Here is a 19,156-nt window from a genome sequence, read left to right as displayed (position 1 = left end):
TGCAGGCTTTGGTGGCAGTGGGAGTGGTTTTGTGAAGCAAACAATCAGCTTATCTGGGGAGTTGCATACAATAGATTCCCCTTTCTCCTGTGGGAGCCGGGAGTGAGGTGAGCTCACAGATAATGGGTTTCTTCCTTCCTAGTGGCTATGAATAAATAATAGTGTGATGGGCTCCCCTCTAGTGGTTGTTGGTTGTACTGAAACAGGAGGGAGTTAGTCTCCGGTTTGACTCTTTCACCTTCAGTTGCTTTGTCTGTTTCTGTTCCTTGGGTTGGGCAAGTGTGATGCTGGTCAGCACTCTCCGTTTGGACAGACTTGGAGAGAAGAGTGCCTTTGGACTTTGGAGGCTGGAAATCGTGCCCACTGAGTAGTGGTGGTGACGGGTGGGTGATAAAGATGAATGTGCTGGCCTGCTCACGGCCGTGCGGCAGAGGATGTAGCAAGAAGCCCATTACTGTTGTCACTTACAGCCTGTGTACAGTTTCCAAATTTAGGGTGGGGAGAAGCTTGAATAGCAAGTGTGCTTAAGGGTCTTATTCCTCCAGCTGTTTCCTGGTGTCAACGCCTCATTTCCTGTTTAGCTAAGGGCTTGTGAGAACCGATGTTCTCAGGCTTTGTGTGCTCCCTTCTGAGACTTTTGAGTTGGTTACTTTGGTTAACGCTGCTGTCTGAAGATTTATTCGAATCTCCGTCCAGAGAAGGCCATAGCTGGCAGGTATCATTCAAGTATGGCTAGTCGGGATTTGCCTCTTCTTTCTGATTAACCTCTCTGAATGCTTGTACCTTTCCTAACCGATATTTGCCATGGAAAAAGAAAGGTGGCTTGATTCTAACTGCAGATGCCTTTAAGATAATGGCCTTCATTATTTCTACCTCATCCCTCATGTGAAAGGGAGACCAGATCAGTGTAGTGGAGCTGGAGCTACTTCTACCTCAAAGACAGGGGTCCATGGAATGCTTATTAGGAAGCCAGAACGGACAGCTGTTTTATTTTTGTTCTTCTGAAATCTTGCAGGAGTTATGAAGACATGATTGGCGAGGAGGTGCCGCCAGACCAGTACTATTGGGCTCCTTTGGCCCAGCATGAACGCGGAAGTTTGGCAAGCCTGGATAGCCTGCGCAAGGGAGGGGGCCCCCCTTCCAGTTGGAGGCAGCCAGAGCTGCCAGAGGTGATCGCCATGTTGGGTTTCCGCCTGGATGCTGTCAAGTCCAATGCAGCTGCCTACCTGCAGCACCTGTGCTACCGTAATGACAAGGTGAAGACCGATGTGCGGAAGCTAAAGGGCATCCCAGTGCTGGTGGGGTTGTTAGACCACCCCAAAAAAGAAGTGCACCTGGGAGCCTGTGGAGCACTCAAGAATATCTCTTTTGGACGGGACCAAGACAACAAGATCGCCATAAAAAACTGTGATGGTGTTCCTGCCCTGGTGCGATTGCTCCGAAAGGCTCGTGATATGGACCTTACTGAAGTCATTACTGGTGAGTTCTAGACTGGAGGGGAACTGCTAGGTTGGGGGCGCTGTGACCCATAGAGAGGTTTCCTGCTCTTTGAATTTCGATTAGAGCTTGGGAACGGTGGTGGCCCTTGGGCAAAACACATCTCACAGATTTGTTGAGCTCACATAAGGTTTAAGAATTTTTTTTAGAATTGGTTGCAAGTGTTTAAAGTCCAAGTTTTTTGGCTTCTCCATTTCTCTCGAGGGCAAGGGCAATTCTACTCAGTCCTATATTATAGGCTTGCTCAGAGTAGGGATCAACTTCATGACCGCAAGCAATGTGAGTAGTATAGCAGTGTGGGTTAAGAATTCGCTTGCTAACCACAAGGTTGGTGATTTAACTCACCGGCTACTCCCGAAGAGAAAGACGTGGTGATGTGCTCCTGAAAGGTGTCGTCTCAGAAACCCTATGGAGCGGTTCTACTCTGTCCCTAATAGGAACTTCTGGGGACTTAAGCTCTTCAGTTTGCAGTGGTCCCCGACATATCCTGTTACCACTAACCAACTACTGCCACATAGGACGATGCCTCCTAAACATTGCCTTTGGTCTGATATCTACCTGCCTGACACATGGAGACATGTGAGCTTGTGGTCCTTGCTTTAGAACAGTGGTTTGTCACATGGTATGTTATGACTCATTTGTGGATCACAGTCAACATTCTTAGAGGAAAAAAAACAAACCCCAAAGGAAAGCGTGCTGGCCAGTGGTTCTCTGTAAGGAGCGCAGGGGGCAGGAGCAGCAGTCTTGTTCTCCAGGGGACATTTGCAATGTCTGGAGACATATTTGGTTATCACGAGTGCTGCTGGCCTCTAACGAGTAGAGACTCGGATATTGCTGCAGGTGGCACAGGACCAGAGTCCACCACCATGGAGTCGATTCCAACACATAGCAATGCTGGCACAGAGTAGAACCGCTCCATAGGGTTTCTGAGACTACGTCCTGACAGGAGCAGATCACCGAATTCTTAACCCACACTGCTACACTCACATTGTTTGCTGCCATGAAGTTGATCCCTTCTCCGAGCAAGCCTATAGGACAGAGTAGAATTTCCCCTGTGGTTTTCTGAACCTGGAAACCTTTTTGGAAGTAGAGACCTTCATCATGCTCCTAAGCAGTGGCTGGTGGTTTCGAACTGCTGACCTAGCAGGTAGTAGCCCAACATGGAATCCGCTATGCTACTAGGGCTCCTCCACTGTGCTACAGCTCCCCATGAAAAAATAACTGTTCAACCCAACATGTACTGACTTGAGGTTAGAAAGGTCAGGAAGCGTTGTTTATTTAATAAGTATTGTTTATGAGATTTTATTAATGCTTACACTGGGCCATGATGTCTACTATGTTTCTTGGTCCGGGTGGCAAAAGCTCGAGTACTGTGGAATAAGGGTAAGGGGGTGCTTTCTGGCGTTCTTTGCATGGCTCTCTGGCACGCTGGTGAACTCTCTGACCTGTTATCTTTGCCAGGAACCCTGTGGAATCTCTCATCCCATGACTCAATCAAAATGGAGATTGTGGACCATGCGCTGCATGCCTTGACAGATGAAGTGATCATTCCACATTCTGGCTGGGAGCGGGAACCCAATGAGGATAGTAAGCCTCGCCACATCGAGTGGGAGTCGGTGCTCACCAACACAGCTGGCTGCCTTAGGTAACAAGAGGGCTTTGAGAGGATGAAGAATACATTTTTGATTCAATTAAACAACAACAAAAAATCCTCTAGCCTGTCATTCAGCCTTCACTCCGACCTGCATTTCACGTCAGTAAAGGCAGTGAAAGAGGTCCAGACTCCTGAGGGGGGTGGGTGAAGCGTTCCTCCTCCTCTCGGTAATGCCCGACACTGATTACAGTCTTGAGTCCTGCAACCACTGTGAGCCTCCTTTTCACTGTTGCTTCTCTGCCATTAACGTCAACTCACCTGTGTGCAACCCCCGCCCCCCGCCCCCAGGTTTCCATCTTTTCTTTTGATTTGCTGTTGTCAGTTTGATCTGTAATCTTTCAAAGAGCACAGTGTCCAAGGCAGATGTGCTCCAATACCTTCTTTCCCTCTTTGCAATACTATGTGCTTGCCTGTTCATTTATACTTCTATACAGGGCGTACCAGGAGATTTCAGAAAAAGTTTTCTGCAACGGTGGAATTAAAAGATGATTTTTTTTTTTAAGGAGCTTTTTGAAGCCCCTTTGAATTGATTGCCTTTAATTACTGCTATTTAAATACTTTATTTACTCTTCTCTTTGCGACTGCATCCACAGGTTATCGATGCCTTAAGGGTAGGGACTGTCTTTACTGAACTTTCTATCACCTGCACAGCCCTGTGTAGGTACACTTGCGCTTTGTTATAGTGAGTAGAAAAACAAATTGTAGATGTTGAGGGTCATTTAAAGGAAGATTTCTGAATTTGTGTTATTTTTCGGCATCTCTTACCCCTCAGGAATGTCAGCTCAGAGAGGAGTGAAGCTCGCAGGAAACTTCGGGAATGTGACGGTTTAGTTGATGCCCTCATTTTCATTGTGCAGGCTGAGATTGGGCAGAAGGATTCAGACAGCAAGGTATGTTCGTGGCTGAGTGAATTTTGTGCGTAGCAATCATGTGGCACCTGGAATGTAGACCTGTCAACTCAGATTTTCAAAAACTGTTAGATGTCTCTACTAGTTGGGACTTAAAAGAACAATTTTCTTTAGAATTCCTTTCACTTAATATATGTTAAAGGTGCTCACCTGTGCTCTTAGGAGCCTTGGTGGGGTAGCGGTTACACATTGGGCTGCTAAGTGGGAGGTCAGCAAGCAGCCACTCTGAGGGAGAAAGATGAGGCTTTCTACTCCACTAAAGTCACAGTCTCGGACACTGAAAGGGGCAGCACCACCCTGTCCTATAGGGCTGCTATGAAGCAGCATAGACTCGATGGCAGTGAGTTTGATTTGAGCTGTGTTTATAAGGTGGTATATTTTTCTAAGTAGGAAAAAGTCAGGATGTCTTTATTCAACTTTGGGTCACACAACAAACAGTGGCAGAAGCCAAAAAGTTGATAGTTGATTCTTAGGGAGGCTGCAAGGATTTTGAAAAACCTTAGGGTACACAAGAGTCATCATGAGAGGTGAGATTTGACCCGGGCTTTTGAGGATCAGTATTTTGAACTACAAATCATGGAAACCTGTACTGAGGGGGCTTGACTAGAGACATTCTCTTGTCTCAGTGCGCCTTTTGTCTTGTGCCCCCTAGCTGGTGGAGAACTGTGTTTGCCTTCTTCGGAACCTATCATACCAAGTTCACCGGGAGATCCCGCAGGCTGAGCGTTATCAGGAGGCACCCCCAACCATTGCCAACAATACTGGGCCACATGCTGCCAGCTGCTTTGGGGCCAAGAAGGGCAAAGGTGAGTCGTGCTCCTTAATGTGGGGAGGGGAAAGCAAGGAACTCTTAGCTTCAGGTGCAGAATACTTGCCAGGCTGGCTGCCTGGTCAAGGATGTCTTTTGCTCTGCCGCTGCTTCCCTTGTGTCATGTGCTTGATTCAAGGTGGTGGTGGTGTGGTGTCAGTGTCAGTGATTGGGTCAGTGGAAGACAAGACTCAACTAATCTGGGGCCTTCTCCCCCCGTTCCTCCTTTGTGTTTCCTATGTTCTTCCGTTTCCCTCTGTGCTTTCCTATTGGCCCGTGATCCTGTTGACATCTCTCTCCTGCATTTTTCTTCCTTCAATCTCTCCTCTGCTTTCCACCTTGGGTGACGCGCTGGAAGATGAGTGGTTCTCCAGAGGTGAGTGGTACCTTTTAAGGCGCCTGTCTAATTCTAATTTGCATGCTTTGGTTTTGCCTTCCCTAGTGTTTCCTTGCCTAACCCTGCCCTGTGATGCATGTAGGAGCATTCAGTAGAGGAAGACCCTTCTGAGCTAGCGAGCCCATGGCATGCTATGTATGGGCAGCCGTCCTTGTGATCAAGACCAAGGGCAGTGGCCACAGCGGTGGTTATCCTGATGCCTTGTCGCTCTCAGCCCCCAGTGGAGACAAGCTGGGGCCGCTGGATTGACTTTGCCTCTTCGATACATCTCTGATTCAGAGATTCTGAATGAAAAAGATGCCAGGCTAGAGTCTTACTTCTCGTAAACTTTCTGTCCCCCCCCTACTTCTTTTTAACTTCTGAAGGGAAAAAACCCACGGAGGATCCAGCAAATGATACGGTGGACTTCCCTAAAAGAAGTAGTCCTGCCCGAGGTAAGTTCTCGTTTTCTTCTAGTCCCCAAGGGCTTCCTAAGTGTAGAGCATGGGTACAGTGTTTGGTGGCCTAAGAACAGATTATGGCCAATTTGTTCACTGTTCCTTGTTCTCTCCACTTAGTAATGTGAAATGATGGTGCAAGTGTTAAGAAATATTATTATGACTTACAAGAAATGATAGCAGTAACTTACCACTTGTAAGTTTGTACGGGCGACTTCTCAGGTTACCTGACTAGGGACTTAGGGTACCCTAAGCCACTGAAATCTTATCTATTCGTTTGAGATGAGGACTCTTTAGCACTGATTGGTACACATGAGCTAATTGAATCCTCCAAGTGCCTATGATCAAGCCAAGATAAAGCAAACTGGGAGAGAAGGAGAGGCAAGGGAGGAGAGAATCATGCTCCGTATACTGACTTGACATCTATTTTGTTACTTTACCATGAATGACTCATTCTTAAGGCATTGAAGCAGACTTCTTGAGTTTGCTGTTGAGTGGAGAGTTTTAGGAAGCCTAATGGTATGGAAAGGAATCTTGGTGGCATGGTGGGTTATGAGTTGGTCTAACTGCAAGGTCAGCAACTCAAATCTTCCAGCCGCTTGGTGGGAGGAAGATGAGGCGTTCTGCTCTGATAAAGATTTACAGCCTTGGAAATTGAAAGGAGCAATACATGCTGTTCTGTCCTATTAGGTCACTGTGAGTAGAAATTTGAGTCGACGACAATGGTTTGAGTTAATTGAATAGGACCATACACCCCCCCATCAGTCCAGAGTACTAGTCTGCTCTGCAACTACCCAGAGCCTGGTTTGTCGGTGCTAATTAGCACCCTCTGCCTTGTCCTTTCTTGTGTAGGCTATGAGCTCTTGTTTCAGCCAGAGGTGGTTCGGATATACATCTCACTCTTGAAGGAGAGCAAGACTCCTGCCATTCTGGAAGCCTCTGCTGGAGCTATCCAGAACTTGTGTGCTGGACGCTGGACAGTGAGTACCTTTCAGAGACTGGGTTTGGAGGTGGGAGAACTTAGGTTGCTGCCATTTGCAATCTGTTCCACCTCTTTCCTTGTGCTACTTCTAGTATGGTCGATACATCCGCTCTGCTCTGCGTCAAGAGAAGGCTCTTTCTGCCATAGCTGATCTCCTGACCAGTGAACATGAGCGGGTAGTGAAAGCGGCGTCTGGAGCACTGAGAAATCTGGCTGTGGATGCTCGTAACAAAGAATTAATTGGTAAGGAGTTGAGTGGCCACTAACCACTACAGCAGCAGTTCTCAACTGGTGGGTCGCGACCCCTTTGGGGGCCAAGCGACCCTCTCACAGGGGTCGCCCAATTCATAACAGTAGCAAAATTACAGTGATGAAATAGCAATGAAAATAATTTTATGGTTGGGGGTCACCACAACATGAGGAACTGGGGGCGCGGCATGAGGAAGGTTGGGAACCACTGCACTGCATGCTTAACATCCCATACAGCAGGTGTTTAGGGATTGATTTACTTATTGCAATGGCTGAGGAAAAGGATCCTCTATAGTTTATGAAGCCAAGGACTGGAGTGGGTTAATGGTTCTTGGAGTAACTCTTCCAAAACAGATTGGTAATAGCAATTGATCACTGAATGTAGTCCCTGGGTAGTACAAACATTTCACACCTGTAGCCACTCACTAATTGAAAGGAAGGTTGGTGGTTTGAGTTTAACCAGAGGCACCTTAGAAGGAAGTCATGGTGGTGTGTTTGTGAAGAGCCACCCACCGGGGACTTATGGAGCACAACTGTCTACTTTGACACGTAGGGTTGCCATAGTTGGACTCCAAACCGCTCCAGTGCAACTGCTAGTGATGATTAATGGAGCACCTGTGGTGTGCTGTGGGTTAGGTGGTAGGCTGCTAACTGCCAGGTTCAAACCCACTCGGCGCTCCACGGGAGAAGATGAGACGCCATGCTCCTGTAAAGCTGTATGTCTTGGCAACTTATGTAAGATTGTTGTAAGTTATAATTGACGTGATGGCTATGGGTTGGCTTGGTATTTTTTTAGGTACTGTGAAGCACGCTCTGTTCTCATTTCAGACTAATATAGCCCACTCCCTTTTTTTAAAACAGGAAAATGGAGGGTCAGGGAAGTTAATTTGCCTAGAGTTAACATAGATAGTTGCAGAGCCCAATGGTGTTTGTGGGTGTTTAATTCATAATAACTACTCTATTGCTCTAATGAACCGATACACAGTCTTCAATTGAGTGTCTGAAAGTGTAATGTAGCATATTTGACACTCATTATACACATACATGGTTCATTCTGAATAAGAAAAGAGGAGAAAGAAACCACAGAAGGCTAAATCCACGGCTTTCCAGGTGTTTGGCCCTTTAGATCAGCTCAAGCAGTAGTAGAACGATGAATTCCAATGGAGTAGTGCCTACTCGATGATACTGCTTTTTCACACAGTGTAATTTCGTAAACCTGTCTGAAGATCTGGCTCAGCTTCTCCCTGCACGTGTTTTCTCCATCTTTCTACTCTAGGTAAACATGCTATTCCTAACTTGGTAAACAATCTGCCAGGAGGGCAGCAGAGCGCTTCCCGGAATTTCTCCGAAGATACCGTGGTCTCTATTTTGAATACCATCAATGAGGTTATTGCTGAGAACTTGGAAGCTGCCAAGAAACTGCGGGAGACACAGGGTATTGAGAAGCTGGTGCTGATCAACAAATCAGGGTGAGTTCACAACTTAAAATTATAGCTGGAAGAATTGTGTGTGTGGGAGAGGGGTAGAAAAAGAGTATGAAAGGGCTCCTTTTGCTTTCTAAGTCCCCACCCCCCCCTTGTGTACCATATATACTCGAGTATAAGCCGGCCTGAATATCAGCCAAGGCACCTAATTTCACCCCCAAAACTGCATTAAAAATGTGCTGGAAAAACTCGGCTCATACTTGAGTATATACAGTACATGTAAAGCAATGAATATTGCTCTATCTTATATCTTCATGGTGATGTATAAATCAGTCATGAATTATCTTTCATCTAACAGTTTTTGTGCCACCATTTTAAACAAAGTACGGCATTTGGAGAGAGTTTGATCTTACCCATTCTGACATTTATGTTTTTGTGTAAAGCTATGTTAGGGTGTGCAGTACTGAACTTCTTTCTTGGTTTTATGTAAAAATTCCACCTGGTGTTACTCTTCTTGAAAGGAACCGCTCAGAGAAAGAGGTCAGAGCAGCCGCCCTCGTGTTACAGACTATCTGGGGATATAAAGAACTACGGAAACCACTGGAAAAGGAAGGGTGGAAGAAAACAGACTTTCAGGTAAAAGATGAAATAATTTTTTTTTTTAATTAATTTTATTGGGAGTTCTTACAGCTCTTATTACAATCCATACATATATACATTATGTCAAACACATCTGTACATAGGATGTCATCATCTTTTTCAGAACATTTTCTTTCTACTTGGGCCTTTGGTATCAGCTCTTCATTTTTTCCCCTTCTTCTCCACCCTCCCTCCCTTTTTCCCCTCCCTCCTCCACCCTCCCTCCCCCATGTCCCCTTGATAATTTGTAAGTTCTTCATCTTTTTTTCCCTTTTTTCCCATGTCTTACACCGACCGGTGTCTCCCTTCACCCGAGTTTCTGCTGTCCATCCCCCTGGGAGTGGGGTGTGTGTGTGTGTGCATATGTCGATTATTGTGATAGGTTCCCCCTTACTTCCTCCCTTCCTTTCCCCTCCTAGTATTGCTGCTCCCCTTTTTGGTCCTAGGGGGTTTATATGTTCTGGATTCCCTGTGTTGAAAGCTAAAAGACTAAATCTTTTGCCTTTTCATATTCCTGATCCCAGGGCAATATGCCTTGTTTTTCTTTTGTTTTTTTTTACTGCACTGAGATGACATCTGTCCCATGCCTTGCAGTACTAATGAAGTCATTTGGCTAACTGCTCCTGAAAAAGGGTAGTGCTTCCAGTTCTTTTGCTGTCCATACAGTTCAGATCTTGAAAGGCTCAGGGTAGAGATGATGAGGTGGGTGGTGAAGGTGGTGCACGCCTTTTTAGTTTTCCCTGTATGTACCAGAGCCCTTTGAGGGAGCATGTCCCTCCCTGAGACGTTGTCTTCCTGCAGCGGGAGTGTTTGATGCCTTGGTACTACCTGGTCACAAACACTAATATAAGCCCACTAATGAGTTGCGTTTCGGTAAAAGTTATATTGGGAATGAAGGACCTGAAGCCTGTGCCCATTAGGGACTAAGATGAGGATGGATTCAGCAGCCTACGTTTTCCTCCAGGTGAATCTCAACAGTGCTTCTCGGAGCCAGAGCAGTCATTCCTATGATGATAGTACTCTTCCTCTCATTGACCGGAACCAAAAATCAGGTACGGTATCCTGAGAGCACACTGTGTTGTTTCTTATGGCTGCCCAGGCCACTCTAAAAATGGGATGCTGTTTCTGGGTGAGGGCGTCTTTCTTGGGAGGGGCGTACTTGATAGGACTTGATCCAGGAAGCTGTAACCTAGAAACTGGCAGGCCTCAGTGCTGGCAAAGGAAACAGACAATCAGGGAGTCTTTGCTCTTCATCTGCAAGGGCTTCAAGTTCTGTTCAGTTTTAGCAAGTCAGATGGGCTGTGCCATCTACGCAGTGTAGGTTACTAATCCCGTCTTGCTGGTGGACTGAAAATGACTCAAAGTAAACCTTAGTCTTGGCCACACCCTCCCCCCTTAAGTTAGTACAGTAAATGGTTTACTGTTCCAACATTAGACAATACAAGTAATCAGGAAGATAGAGTTGTACGTAGTTCTCTTAGGAAACATTGAAGACACGCCCTCCCACCCCCATCCAAAAAATAAGAATCCTATTTTTGTAAAGTGTTTTTCAGTTAAGTGTATATTATTCTGTATTCTTTTAATACATGCAGCTTTTGCCTGGATCAGTGGTTCGTTCTAAGAGGGTGTGGTCTGAGGATTCCAACCCCGCGGAAGGTTCCACTGGTGGTGCAGAAATGTTGGTGGTCCTTACTGGTGGTGGTTTGGCATATATCTAGGCCAAGATACCAAACTAAGCTAGTCATTGTAGTCTTCATTTCTGCATGCTCAGTTTTTAAAATGAAAGAAGCCAGATTCCTTAAAAAGAAGAAAGTATTAAATGAAGCCGTAAAAATTACTCATTTTAATTCTCTAACCTTCAATGTGTATATTTTTGAATATTCTGACAAATTAGGACGTGCTCATGAAATGTTTATGCTGCTTACAAATGTCTCATAAGCTTGTCTTTTAAGGACACACTCAGGCCATTGTTTGAGTTGCTGGTTGGACCAGCTATTTTTTAATGGAATACCATCTTTACTTTAAAAGTGACTGGCAGACAAATGAACTATGGTAATTCAGACATGGGTTATTGGGCAAACATTTTCTCAAAAACGCCACCTGTCTTTTTGAGGAACCTAGTGGATGACATTGGTTGTTCATGATAAAATTGAGCTTTCAACTTAAAATGATCATGTTGGAAAACCTCTTAACCTGACACAGGAACCGGATGACTTTCTAATACTCTGAGATTTTTCTACAATAACATAGCAAGTGTGATTTTCATTCTATAATGAAGTGTGTGTCCACATTGGGAAGAGCCGCCATCGTTCTGAGCCGGTGTTTTCCCAATGACCAGTGCATGGTGACGGGCCTGGTGGCGCTGTGGATTAGGCACTGCGTTGCTAACCTCAAGGTTGGCGGTCAAAACCCATCAGCCACTGCATGAGAGAAAGAGGAGGGTGTCTGCTCCTCTGAAGATGAGAGGGTGGGACACCCTACACAGAGTCACTATGAATTGGAATCAACTCAGTGGCAGTGGGTTTTCGGTTTTTGAAATGTCTGATGTTTCAAAATCATGCACGGCTAATCCATTCAAAGTGCAAGACAGTGAATTTTAATTTGACAGAGTACAAAGAAATCATTAATATGACTTCAGATTCCATAGTTTGCTAATAAGACACCGACTATGTATTGAATGTAGTTTAGGATCCAAGAATAAATCCACAGTTATCTAAAGGGGCTATTAAAATCCCTTCTCCTTTTTTAGCATTTTTGTGTGAGGCCATATTTTCCTCGTATACTTTAATGACAATATAATCACAATGAATTGAATGCTCAAGCAGATAGGAGAATTCAGCCATCTTTTCTTAAGCCAAAGATGCACAACAACAAGAAATGATTTTTAAAAAAAATTTATAAGCTCACACTGAATGGCAAGGAAGAGGGTGGTAAGACGGATCAGAAGATAATTTTTTGTAATGGGTAAGGATTTTGAGGAGTTAATTTTGACCTGAATATTTTTCTGACTCCATATAGATAAAAAACCTGATCGGGAAGAAATTCAAATGAGCAACATGGGATCAAACACAAAATTATTGGGTAGGAAATGAATTTCTGCCTTATTTTGTTTATGTAACCTCCTACCAGAATCTTTCTCCCCTCTCCCACCCTTTTTTCCCAACTTAGATTTTTAAAATCAAATGTCAGGCTCTCACTACTAGATGCCTAATTCATATTTAACTGTTTGATATTTATTGTAATCTAGAAATGGATATTATATTTCTGTGCCCCCCCCCCCCCCCCCCCCATCTTCCCCGCAGATAACAACTATTCCACGCTGAATGAGAGAGGGGACCACAACAGAACACTGGATCGATCCGGGGACCTAGGGGATATGGAGCCATTAAAGGGAGCACCCCTGATGGTAAATTCCCTTCATATACTGTTAACTTCTAAGACAAAGTCTAGTTTGAAGCCTGCGTGCTCTGTGAAACTGGGGGCGGAAAGGACATAATGAAAGACAACACTGGTTTTTGGTCGGGTTTTTCCTGGAAAAGTAGGGGCTTTGACTCATCCTGAGATGACTGACGAGACAGATGGGGGAGGACAGCTGTGCTCCTGTTACTGGTGTTGATAAGACTAATGCTGACTGCTCGGCTCCCAGACTGACCTCTCCCTGTGGCTACCTTGTTTGAATGTCTTTCTTTACAGACTTTGGGGTGTCCTTTAGGTCTGGCACACACTCATGACACTCCTATTTCCTTCTACTAACAAAATGCATGTGTTCACAGCAGGGCGAGGGGCAGGAATCTTTGGATGAAGAATTGGATGAGTTGGTTATGGATGATGAGGGGGTCCAAGTTTCTTACTCCCCCATGGTATGTCTTCCAGCCACCCCCAAGATTATCCTTGAGGAACGAGGCCCTTCGTGCCAGCAATTTGCCAATCACGCTCATCTGATCAGGCCCGAGACGCTAGTCTCGGCCACCTGGGGCTCACGGGTTCTGCTTCTGTGATTGTTCCCGCTTAAGAGGCTGGGATATACACCTGGTGATCTGATTCTCCATTACGTGCTCTTTTCCTGCCGCCAGATTTGCCCCTTTGTTTTTGACGTTCTCATAATCTTAACTCTTAACACAGTCTCTCTTTTTTCCCCTACAGCAGAAGATTTAGCGCCACTATCGCCGCTCCGTCTGAGCTTATAATATATGTACTTTTATTTTTTTGGTGGTGAAATGGACCGATGATGATTTTTCTCTTTCTTCGCTGGACTGTTGTGCCAACTGCCAGGCTGCCTCCTGTCCTCATAGCCCTAAGGGGCTGCCTTCTCTTCATCAGCTCCCAGTTTCCTCCAGTGAAGTGTCATTGACCCCTCACTCCAAGTCCCCGCCAGTTTCTCCCAAAGAGCCTAACCCAGTGATTTGCATAGGATGCCTCAATCTCTCCTCTGGAGAACCTGCTGCAGACTAGCTCTTTTTGCCACCTCTCCCTGGAACTCTTGACCTCTTGTGGCGGGAGGAAGGGAAGAGTGGAAACCTTTCCTGGAAGTCGCGGCAAGAATCGGACATATGTAGTGTCCAGCAGCCTGATAAACTGGTGACTGTGATGCTTTTTCTTTTTTCCCCCTTTCCCTGGTGGAGAAGGGAGTTTAACTTTTTTTTTTTTGAGAAGGGGAGCCAATTTTTTTGGCTACTTTTGAAGCAAAGCAGGCTGGCAACATCGGCACATTCTACCTGGCAAAGGCCCTTGAGTAAGTGAGGGTCCAAGGACTGAGGTTAAGAGACCTTGCTATCCTCCTCTCCGAGGCAGGGACCATAACAGATCAACAGACTCCGTCTCTTCTTCAAGCCTCATGCCGACCCTAGGCTGCTGCCGCTGCCCCTTACAGAGGCCATGAGGAGCCCTCTTCTCCCATCCTGTGATGTCTGCTGACCTAGCCTGGCCATTTGCAGGAGGCTCTTGAAGAAGGAGAATGTGCCAAGAAAGTTTTGGGAGAGAGGGAGCAGAAAGATGACTTTTGGAGAGAAGAGGAACCTCTAGGAGGAGCTAGTTGGAATGTACAGGAAGCAATTAGTCTGAAACTGGCAGGAAGCTTCAAAGCTGGCTTCCCCTCTTGCCCTATTTCTCCCAATCCCAATCTGATAGCCCTGTTTCCTCCCCTGCTTCCTCCCTGGGGTTGGCCAACTAAAGGACTTGATGTACATAACTTCTTGCCCCTTATAAGGTGGAGATTACCCCTGGCTTTGCCTCTTCTTTGTGCCTTTGGCCTGGGGTGCATCTCCTCCTTCCCTTCCAGGTGCCTTTCTTTGCCTCTGCAGTCTCATTTCTCATGATTTTACGAATTGCATTTCGTTGACTCTCCTACCCATCATTGGCCCTAAACAGCAGAAAGGAGAGGGGTGACCTAGAGAACTTCAGACTCTCTATCCGGGATTGGTATAGCCTCTTAACTTCAGCCACAGCAAGCTTTTGTGCAACCGCTGTTTAAGGTTGGGCTTCTGCAATAATCATCCCATGCTGATGAACCTTACAGTGAGACTGGTGGGAGGAGTGAGGGGGGGGTGGGTCTTTTTTCTCAGTTGCCCAGAATTTCCCATCATCTCTGAAGGGATTAGAGCAAGTTATCTCCTTCTCCACTATGCTGCCCCAGCACACTCCCCACTGCAGTGTCGTGTGTATTAGCAGGTTGGGCTAGAGGAATCAGCTGCTATGTGAGTTGATTAAAAAAAATTTTTTTTAAGGTTTTTCCTTATTTGCCTTCTCATCTGTAATCTAAAAGTTCAATCAACTGGAAATCTCATCCTTCGCTCTCCCCCTTCCCTTATATATTGAGGCTATGGGGTAGGAGAAATGTGCACGGCCCCTCCCCATTCCCTATGTATTACAATTCCTAGTTGCCCTTTTTTCCCCCTCCCATATGGGCCCACTCTCATCCACCCCTTCTGGCGAGCCGGAGCCGTTTGCTTTCTGTGACCTCAGGAGCACACTGCACAGGGGAAACCGCCCCATCCAGATCGGACTCCACTCTTGGTTTCTCTTCTCCTCCTCTCCTCTCCCTGGTGCTCTTTTTCTCAGTGGGGGCGTGGGCAATAGAACAGTCATGGGCTTTCGGGGACTTTTAACACCCCCCCCTTTTTTTGTTGTTCATAGAAACACTAAGCATTCAATTCCAGAGAACCAAAAATCCCACCTTCCCACCGAACACTACTAAGGAGCATATCTTCTGCTCTGTACCTTTTCTTTTTCTCTCTTGTTAATGCTTTTAAAAACAAATGGATTTTTTATATAAATAAAGTTTTGAAAGTGTGTATGTGGGAGGTCTGTGTCATTTCTTTGCTTTTAGCTCTTCTCCCTGCTGTCCTTTTCATCTCTAGTTACTTCCCTACGTATCCATGTCCCTTTCCTCTCCAGAGCAAACAAGAAGGGGTCTGTGCCAGGGTGGGTTTAGAGTGAGCTCAATCCCAACTCTCCTGGACATGAATGACACGTGAAACATTCTTAAGATTCTTGAAAACGAAATGTGACTGCGGGGGAGAGTATAAGGAGCTTACTGCTATCCTAGAGATGGATACTTGAAATTCAGGGCGTTAGGACTTTGCTTAGTCACTGGAGACTGACTAAGGAAGGAGCAACACTTGGCAAAATAAATGTTGAATACAAGCCCGCTGCAATATTTAGTCCTTGAGTGGGAGATTAGAAGCTACCATCCCCCAACTGCCATCGCATAAGTATGAAAAGGTAGAATTAAAAGGCCCATGTAAGTTGGGCCATGAGGTTGCTCCTCAAGCTATGCATCTCCTTCAATGAGAAGATGAGGGACAAGCCTACAGCTTCCTTTGGGCCCTACCAAATGACGTGGACGGATAGCAGGTACTCGTTGGATTGCCGGGGATTGGTTTTACTGCAGAGGCCAAGGAATAAGCCCGATGGAACAAACTTCTTTTTCTGGGGCCCATATTTCCTATTATATAATTAAAAAAACAAGAGAATTTATGTAAAATGCTTTCTGTATGCCAGAATCTTTAGATTAAAATTATATAGCTTCTCCTGATGATGGTTCTGCCTCATTTTATTGAACAAGACTTGGGAAAGAAAAACACTCTTGGGCTCGTGAAGCCAGGACATTTTAGCATTATAGGGATTACCTTTAAGACTTGATGTGTCTGACAGCTATTTAGACTAGAAAAAGTAAGCACCGAGCCAGAACTTGGTAGACTTTATTTTCCAAAGGGGTTTGGTGGTTTCTCTCAAGATGCCTTTTAATAGCCTTAGTTCTATGTTACCATCTATTGTCCATTGGCAAGGAATTACACACAATCTGTAGGCTCTTCCCTTCTGCCTGGTTTGCACATTGTCTACTTCAGTGTAACTATGCATTGTAATGGACACAGTGGCAAAGAGGTGTCTTTTTAAAGTTTTCTTCTATGTAATACATTGTGTTCATTTAGATAGCGAAACAGATGGAACCTTTCCCGTGGAATGCAATCCATGAGGATCCTATGTACCTGAGATATGTGATCTTCCATACCAGAAATGAGGTGTTGTAGGATGCCCTGTGATGTCCCTCCACAGAGTTACTGCTGCTTTAGGAGCCTCTGGATCACTCTTAAATAAACTAGAAAAACTTTGGGCTTTGCTCAAGTGTTGCAATCTGGAGAAAGCACACAGATTACTTTCATGCATATGAGTCACTAACCATACCAGCAGACACTGATACAGCCAATTAAGGCTTTCAAGGTTGAAACTAGAGCCCAGGGAATTGTCTCCAGGTCTACTGGCAATAATGCCAATTTTACAATGGATGTGGGTATAATGCAGGCGTCCTCAAACTACAGCCCGCGGGCCACATGTGGCCCACTGAGGATATTTATCCGGCCCGCAGGGTGTTTTTGCCCCATTTGTTTTTTTTACTTCAGGAATTTGTTCATAGTTTATTTTAAAACTAGAGTTCAGCCCTCCAGTGGGTCTGAGGGACAGTGAACCGGCCCCCTGTTTAAAAAGTTTGAGGACCCTGGCTGTACTGTATGATAGCCTTGTTGAGGGGGACTTCAGGGGGGAATCAATTCGCAGGGGACTCATAGAGCATAGGGATCTGGAGTTGCTGACATTGAAGTCAAAGGCTAGGCTATCTCACTAGGAGCAACGCTGGCCCAGACGAGAGTCTGTCCTTCATTCTAGATAGACAACCTACCTCAAGAAAGCACAAAAAGGTCAGAAACTAGGTATCTCGAGAAGCAGTTTTCTTAGAACGTTTACTATTACTATGCCTTCTCAACTCCCCTACCCCCTGATGATTTAAAATTGTGCTTCAGCTGATTGCCTCAGCATTTAGGGGGAGACATGGCCGGGGGCAAGAGTTGGAGAAAGCGAGGTCGGAGTAACACCAATGAAAGTAATTTTGTTCTGTGTGCATTTTTCTTGTGCAGTATGAAATGACCAGGGCTAGCTGTCCACAAACGGATTGAATCAAGTGCTTTACACCTATCACTAGTGTTTGTTCTTAATCTGAGTTAGTGTTCCATTATTTTTCCCATATACATCTTTGGTCTTTCCTCACTACTGAAAAGAACTTGTTCTTCCACTTTTATTGAAAACAGCCAGGATTGCTGCATTGCCATCTAACGGGCAGTCTGGTTGTCAGAGCCTTTGTGCCGGGAAGGGAAAGGGGGATGTCTGTGGTGATGTGTCAGGCACTGTATCCTCTTCCTGGCTTCACCATAGTCATTTTCTTCTCTACCCACAAGGCAGGGTGAGCCTTCTTCCTCCCTGCCCCCCTTCAAATTTTAGACGACATTTTTACAACCTGCTTTGCCACTAGGATCCAAGTGCATGGCTGACACGAGTCAACTTTCTGGTTTGGACAGTATGCTAAATACAATACGTTTTTAAAAGGCAGAACCTGCTGGGGCCGCTTTTCAAACTCACCACCATCAAGCTGATTGTGACTTATTGTGACCCCAGAGAACAGGATCAAACTCCCCCTGTTAGTTTCCGAGATGGAGTTTTTATGGGAGTAGAGAGCCTGATCCTTCTCTCACAGAGAGGCTGGCTTCAAACTGCTGACATTGCAGTTAGCCGCCCGGCAACACCCAACCACCACATCCCTATGGCTCCTATGCTGGGACTGCTTATGGACAACCAAATACTTTGTGGGATGGAGTGCTTTTGGTTTGGAAGTTTTAGGGTCATATTTTATAAGACATGCCAGTTAATTGGCCTAAATAACATGCTTAATCCCATTCGACCTCCTAGGTCATTGTGGTGCCTAGGGTCCTAAAGCTTGCCAGTACCATCCAAGGCACCCAGAGCAACGGTAGAGGATCAGGAATAGGATCGGAAATGCGTTGCTAATTGCCTTCACGAACAACTGCCTCCTTTTCCACGAGGTGCCTAGTTATTGAACAAAAATTCCACAGCAGGATCTGGATCAAAAAGGGGACATGCAGATCAGCATCCCAAATTCTCATGGACTTCAGTTTTTCTGGAGCCAAAGAGGGTAGATGAATCCTTAAACTGTGGCTCTGAGCTCATCATTAATCCTTAAACCAAAAATATCCTGAAGTCTTAGGATGACATCATAGTTAGCTTACTTTGCTGAACTTTTTTTAAAAAATCGTTTTATTAGGGTTTTTTTTTTTTTAAAGGTCTACTTTGACCATTATGCTCTTGTAAGAGCAGATGGGGTCCTGTGGTGTATGAGCCAGGGTGCAGGTGCTGTTGGTCAATCAGGAAAGAACTGATTCCAGATGATATTCTAGAGAAGTTAACTACGACTTCTCAAATGAGCAAAGTGACAGCAGAAGAGTTGGAGAAATGTTAACTTGTAAAAAAAAAAAAAGCATGAGGAAGTGATTCCAAGAAATCTCCAGGTGCACAGCGCAGTCTGGGTCAGAGTACAAGCTACGTGCCGAGGGTTCAAAGGTCTAGATCTGAGAGACAAGGCAACAAGCAGCCACAGCCTGTGTACAAAATTTATATGGTCCAGGAAGCAACAGTTACTGTTTTTGTCTCACCAATAAGAGGTTGCCAGTGCTCTCAGAAGGCTGCTGCCAGTTTTCGAATAACGTGGGGAGCCCAGAAAAAACCAAACTGCCCAGGGGTTTAAAAGATGGTAGATGTTCTGAAAGATGAAAGTGCGTGGGAGAGGAAATCAGAGCTAAACAATCAGTACATTTCCTG

At 45.4% G+C, this 19,156-nt stretch overlaps 1 protein-coding gene across 11 annotated transcripts in view; it reads left to right on the top strand.

Annotated features, from left to right (window-relative positions):
• CTNND1 (catenin delta 1) overlaps positions 1–16,028 on the top strand; it is a 47,415-nt gene extending 31,387 nt beyond the window's left edge. For 8 of the 11 annotated variants that reach the window (XM_045297112.1, XM_045297106.1, XM_045297101.1 and 5 more), the window contains 14 exons: positions 1,016–1,479; positions 2,959–3,142; positions 3,924–4,041; positions 4,712–4,865; positions 5,226–5,243; positions 5,630–5,698; positions 6,554–6,681; positions 6,776–6,926; positions 8,209–8,401; positions 8,878–8,992; positions 9,960–10,047; positions 12,014–12,076; positions 12,298–12,401; positions 12,769–13,132. In XM_045297112.1, coding sequence (XP_045153047.1) covers positions 1,016–1,479; positions 2,959–3,142; positions 3,924–4,041; positions 4,712–4,865; positions 5,226–5,243; positions 5,630–5,698; positions 6,554–6,681; positions 6,776–6,926; positions 8,209–8,401; positions 8,878–8,992; positions 9,960–10,047; positions 12,014–12,076; positions 12,298–12,401; positions 12,769–12,993 — 2,074 coding nt within the window. In that variant the 3' untranslated portion in view covers positions 12,994–13,132. The other 3 variants (XM_045297111.1, XM_045297110.1, XM_045297108.1) reach the window with 3 other exon arrangements.
• The last annotated feature ends 3,128 nt before the right edge of the window (positions 16,029–19,156 follow it).

Source organism: Echinops telfairi, unplaced genomic scaffold (assembly GCF_000313985.2).
Source record: "Echinops telfairi isolate 266 unplaced genomic scaffold, ASM31398v2 ScPeMD7_7416;HRSCAF=8454, whole genome shotgun sequence".
NCBI lineage: Eukaryota > Metazoa > Chordata > Mammalia > Afrosoricida > Tenrecidae > Echinops > Echinops telfairi.
This window is presented reverse-complemented; position numbering and strand designations above follow the sequence as displayed.